General features: G+C 29.0%; 1 protein-coding gene across 1 annotated transcript; it reads right to left on the bottom strand.

Annotated features, from left to right (window-relative positions):
• Positions 1-371: 371 nt before the first annotated feature.
• Positions 372-3,963, bottom strand: LOC112776385 (PHD finger-containing protein 1). Its single transcript, XM_025820535.3, has 6 exons — positions 3,698-3,963; positions 2,942-3,027; positions 1,532-2,104; positions 1,218-1,439; positions 1,004-1,128; positions 372-898 (listed from the first exon to the last, which is right to left on the bottom strand). Exons 1-6 carry the CDS (start codon positions 3,752-3,754, stop codon positions 750-752), a joined length of 1,212 nt encoding a protein of 403 aa, XP_025676320.1. The 5' UTR covers positions 3,755-3,963; the 3' UTR covers positions 372-749.
• Positions 3,964-5,633: the final 1,670 nt, after the last annotated feature.

The raw sequence follows: 5,633 nt of genomic DNA, 5'->3' as shown, positions 1-5,633 counted from the left end.
TTTATTTTCAAAACCAAACACCGCCCTAGATCTCATGTTCACCTCAAACAGTGGTAGTCAAAATTAATACCTGAGAAGAAAAACGAAAACACAAAAAACCTGTTTCCAGAGGAACAAGTGGGTATCATGAGTGACATGCATACATGATTGGTTTTATGTTTTGATTTTCTTGCCCACAAGAAAAGAAGTAGGTCAACTCCTATTTACTGGACACTCTTACACGCACTGATCCCTTAACAAAGACTAGAATCCAAAAGCTACACATCAAAAACATGTGAAGAGATTGACCCTAGAATATGTTGAGCCAATTCCCTAATAATAATAATAATAATAATAATAATAATAATAATAATAATGCTGCAATCAAAGACTTCAGGCAGTGCCAAAATGTTTTGCATCAATCATGAATTGTACAAGTACGTTACATTTCCTAACACACTCAATAATATACACCATATTTGAGCTTCTCTCCTGACAATGAAAAGAGTAACAGCAATCCTAACACATCTCTTTACAGCATATCTATACTCAAAATTCTCTTCCCAGCTACACAACTCTAAATTCATTATCTTATAATTAGTTTTAATCAGTTGATCTCGTCTAGCTGGAAAAGATTTAACTTTATAGTTAGATATATGAAGAGATAATACAATCATTAATTACAGTGGGCCTCTGATACTGCAGAAACCTCTGCAATTACTATAGATATGATTAATATATCAGTAGCCACTGGCAGAAGCAAAGGAATACTATGCATTAGAATCATGACTACCAATATTGGTTTGCCTGTTTGGGAACTTGTAAACACCAGAATCCGCTATGGACACAGCACCATTCATCTTGCGCGAAGTTTGCTTTCCTCTGAAGACACCCCACAAATAGTACTTTGCTTGCATTCCTATGGAGGGTATATCAAATTAAAAATCTCAAATAAAACTTTTGAAGTTATATAAATGATAATATTGAGATGTCCAAATGAAGGGTTAGAATAAATGAAGCTCACTCCGATGTTGAACTGGGAGGGCGGTAGATGGAAAAATTGTGAGGTCTGCATTTTTAGCAGCCACCTTTATCGCGAGTTCAAGTTGAATGATGTCGTCAACCAGCTTATCAAAGGCTTTTTCGTCTCTGTAGGGATTAGGGAAAGAGATATTTTAGATATATCATTTTAATGAAAGATCTCGGTAGCATCACTATAGTATTGCCTAAGAAATAACCTTTGACTCTGAGGAAAGAAATAGAGAGCAATGCTCATATCAGTTGGCCCCTCATACTTGAAACTTTTAGGCCACACCACAGATCTGGGAAGCAAATCCGCATGAAGCACCTTTGGCAAAAGCTGTGTCTCCTCCTCAACTTTGGAGCACGCTAAACTGGACATATGGGCCAGAAGTTCAGTTACAACACCACCAGCTTCATTGCGGAAGTTAAGACTTCCCCTATAAAACAGAAAATTCAGCACCATGTCATTCCAACAAAGCAAAACAAAGTTCACCAACTTCAAATAATTGTAGCAGAATATATTTCTTACCTCCATATCGGCTTAGCAATAGGCTGTGCAGGCAAAGGCATTTTGTGATTATCAGATGACAAGGCCTTAGTTTTAGCAAATGAGTTAGGAATAGCTTTCCTTTTCATCTGCTTCTCTTCTTCAATCATATCTTGTTTTTGTTGACTGATAACTTTTCCTTTCTTCAGCTTCTCTTCTTCAATCATATCTTGTTTTTGTTGACTGATAACTTTTCTTTTCTTCAGCTTCTCTTCTTCAATTATCTTTTGTTGCCGTTGATTGTTGATTTGTCTTTTATCATGCTTCTCTTCAACCGTCTTATGTGCCAGTTGATTGCTAATTTTTCTTTTATTTAGCTTCCGTTCTTCAATAATATTATGAGCCTGCTGATTACTTTTCTTCACTCTATTTATGCAATTCCTAAGCTTTTTTGTGGCTTTGTTCTCATCATTTTCTAAGCTTATGGAGTCACTATTTTTGGGTGAGGCTGAAACACATATGTCAAAAGAAGATGGCTTCACGAGCTTTACTTCACAATCCTCACAAAACCATATAACTTCCTCCCAAAACACCACAGGACCATTTAAACAGTATCTGAAAAACAAAGTTAAGAACTCAGAGGCCAATAAAGGCCATATGACCGCAGAAGAAAAAGAAAAAAGATCAATTCCACAAATATTTCTATTTTAAAAAAGCTTTTTGAGAGAGAGAGGTGTTGGGGGGTTTTGGGGGGGGGGGGGGGGGGGGTTTAGATGCAGTTATAAATCCAAGTCATTAAGATCATTTTCTCATGTATCAATTCAGCTTTCCTTGGTCTACCAGAACCTAACGATAATGGTTACACCAACGTATACCAATAGAAAAAGGAACATTGTTATGCAATAGAAGAAAGAATCAAGCTATGTAGTATGTACAGATGACATAAAAAAACTGCTACAAAGGTAAATCAGAATTCCAAAAGCACATTTACTAAAATCCAAATTCAAGTTTCTCTTTTGTAATATAAACAATGACATCCTTTAAAACTAGTTAGGATGGGCTTCATAGTTCAGAAAACTTCATCCTTGGGATTGGGACTGCTATGGAAATATAAATACATTCTCCAAATAGGCAGAGTTTCAATTTATAATTTCACATATGAAGATGACACTTTATTATTTTACTATACATATTAAAATTTAACAACACTACATTCTATTTGCAAAAGGTGGTTAAGGTATCAATACCAAGTATTGCTTCAATTCAAATTTTTAGTTATCATTTGGATTATCCAATTACAATGAGTACACTCCAACCTCCAACACTCAAATAGATATTCAAAAGAATGTCCACAAAGCATATTAGTAGTGGCATCTAGAACTAAGTATGAAACATGTACTTGCTACAAAAAAGGGCATTCAAGAATGCAGAGAGGAAGTAAAGAATAAGTACCTATGCAAAGCACAAGCCTGACACTCTTTGCAAAAAACCAACGTCTCTGGAAAACCTTCGTCACCACACTTGAGACACACAGTTCCCTACAACAAGTTTACAAAGTTAGTTATATTCAAGTGGCTCAAAACTCATAAGACCAAAAGTGCACTCGGCACTCTTTTATGCACTATTTGTGATTCACAAATAGGCTTTGTTTCAGCAGTCCTGTAATAATCACCATTCTAAAATGCTGAATAAAACTCATCCCTTTTAGTGTTTCGGCATTGTAACTACATTTCAGAATATAAACACTTGCGAATTCGCATCAGGAGTAGCAAAAAGGGAACAATTCACTTTCCCTTCAGAATTTACATTTGATCATTTAAAGAAATAGTTTCACTTATAAAATTAAAAAGCGAATTGAGCATAAATTTAAAAATAATATCTTTTTAAGTATTATCTCCAAGCTTTAACTGTTCAAAAGATATTTCATATTTGTATAATTTGACCTCGCATTATGCATGTATTAACATTGATAACTGAAATTGAAACTAATACTTAATTGGAACATGCATAATCAAGAACAGTAATAGTCATAATGCATTAATTAACCCAGATTTCAACGAGGGAAAAGAAGGTTCCTTAACAGAAAATTGATAAATAAAAATCAAATTCAAAGTAAGATAAAAACATAATTAACAGAGTATAGCAATTATCCAAAGATAAATTATAAATTGAATTTAAACAAAAAAGGAAAAGGGGGAAGCGACTGACCATGAGCATGGGCATAAGAACGGAGTCGTTGGTGTGAGAGGATGAAGGGTGGATCATAAATTCAAAAGAAAGCAACAAAGATTGATTCGAAGGGAAGAAGATTGCATCCTAAAGAGATGAGACGCGAGAAGTGAGAAGTGAGAAGTGAGAAGAAAAGTTTTATTGAATCAGAATCAGTCAGAACTGAATCTGAACGATCGGTTTTTAAAGTAATTAAAATGGGGAATTTAATTTAGTTGGTAGAGAAAAGAATTAATCAATTTTGCCCTTTTTGGATTGTGGATATTTAATTTTTATTTTAAAGAATAAAGTATAATTTTTTATTATTTATTTTATAAATAAGACTAAAAAAATATAAAAGAAAATATAAATTTTCAAATTCTTAAAAATATATTTTCAAATCTTTAAATATATTTTTAAAAATTTTTAAATATATTTTTAAATTTTTAAAAATATAAATGTCTCTAGATTAAAATATTATAAATTTATTTATTATTTTCTCTAATTTTTATTTAAATTTATTACGTTTATATAATTTAAAAACTAATCAATCTGTATACATTTTTTTAAAAACTTTTCAAATCCCGTGGACTTAAAATTGACAAGTTTTTCTGATTCTCTTTACATTAATGATAGATCAAAATTCAAAAGTAAATCTTTTTAGAATATTTGTTAGTAATTTTTTTGTTTAACTAAAGAAAAAAAGAATAGGAGTTTAATGACTACGGATTATAAAGTGATAAAATTTATTTCTATTGTCATCTAGTTAGACAGACATTTTTGTATGATTTTTAAAATAGTAATTAATTAATTAAATTGAATTTATACAAAATTTTGTTTTACAGCAAACTCATGCGTGCTGCGTGGGAAGTTAATTTGGTTATTTAATAAAAGGTTTAAATTAAAAAAGAAAATTATGAAGAATAAAGATGGTATTTTTATTTTTTAAATGGACAAAAGATTTGGTATTTTACAAAAAGTAGGTCATAATGGTGTAATATGTGGATATAGATAGTTGTTGTCTTGTTGATGCTGATCCTTAGTCATTCATTTCGTTGGATATCTTAGTTTTTTTCTATTAATATTTTGGTCAATTGGTATCTGACACAATTTTAGTTGTAAGTTAACTATAAATATGTCAATGTTCAATTTGTTTAGAATAGATTCCCTAAACAATTATCAAAATATATGTGTTTTGTTTGCTCTTGAATTCAATCGCTGAACTTGAAACAAATTTTTGGAGGAGTAAAAAAATTAATATAAAAATTTAATAATAATATTTATATTAAAATAAAATTTATAAATATAATTATTTTTTAAATTTTTTATTAATAAAATAATAAATTAATAATTTTATAAATAAAAAATATAAAATAATTTATAATAATATTTTTTGAGTTTTTAGTAATTTAAAATTTTCAATAATAAATCAGAACTAAATCTTTTAGTAATTTATAATATTTATTAAATTTTTTTATCAATTTATATAAATATAATAATATCAATACTTATTAAATATTCTAATATTTTGTATTATATAAAAAATAAAATTAAATAAATAGTAAAATATAAAATAATATTAAATTAAATAAATAAAAATATCTAATTTTTTATATTTAATCTCAAAGGTAAAGGAGAGAGTGTTATTTGTTAAATAGAGATAGAGAAGTTGCTAGCAAAGTAGTGTATTTTTATAATGATGATTTTTATCTTTTATTTTGTTAGATAATCTTTTTTAATTCTTATCTATTTTTATTAGATAACTTTTTTATTTGATTTGATTGTTAGATGATTTTTTTTATTCTTATTATTTTTTATTAAATAACTTTTTTATTTGGTTTAGTTTTATCTTTTAATTTTGATATGTTATTTAAGCTAACTAAATTATTTTTTATTTTTTAAAAAAGCACTACTAATTTTTTTATAAAAAATTTAA

Source organism: Arachis hypogaea, chromosome 19 (assembly GCF_003086295.3).
Source record: "Arachis hypogaea cultivar Tifrunner chromosome 19, arahy.Tifrunner.gnm2.J5K5, whole genome shotgun sequence".
NCBI lineage: Eukaryota > Viridiplantae > Streptophyta > Magnoliopsida > Fabales > Fabaceae > Arachis > Arachis hypogaea.
This window is presented reverse-complemented; position numbering and strand designations above follow the sequence as displayed.

Excerpts from the sequence above, each read along its gene's own strand:
- LOC112776385 (XM_025820535.3), bottom strand. The coding sequence starts at position 3,754 with ATGATCCACCCTTCATCCTCTCACACCAACGACTCCGTTCTTATGCCC. Across the intron at positions 1,440-1,531 it reads ATTGCTAAGCCGATATGGAG|GGGAAGTCTTAACTTCCGCA; the intron begins GTAAGAAATATA and ends TCTGTTTTATAG. Across the intron at positions 899-1,003 it reads CCTCCCAGTTCAACATCGGA|GAATGCAAGCAAAGTACTAT; the intron begins GTGAGCTTCATT and ends TACCCTCCATAG.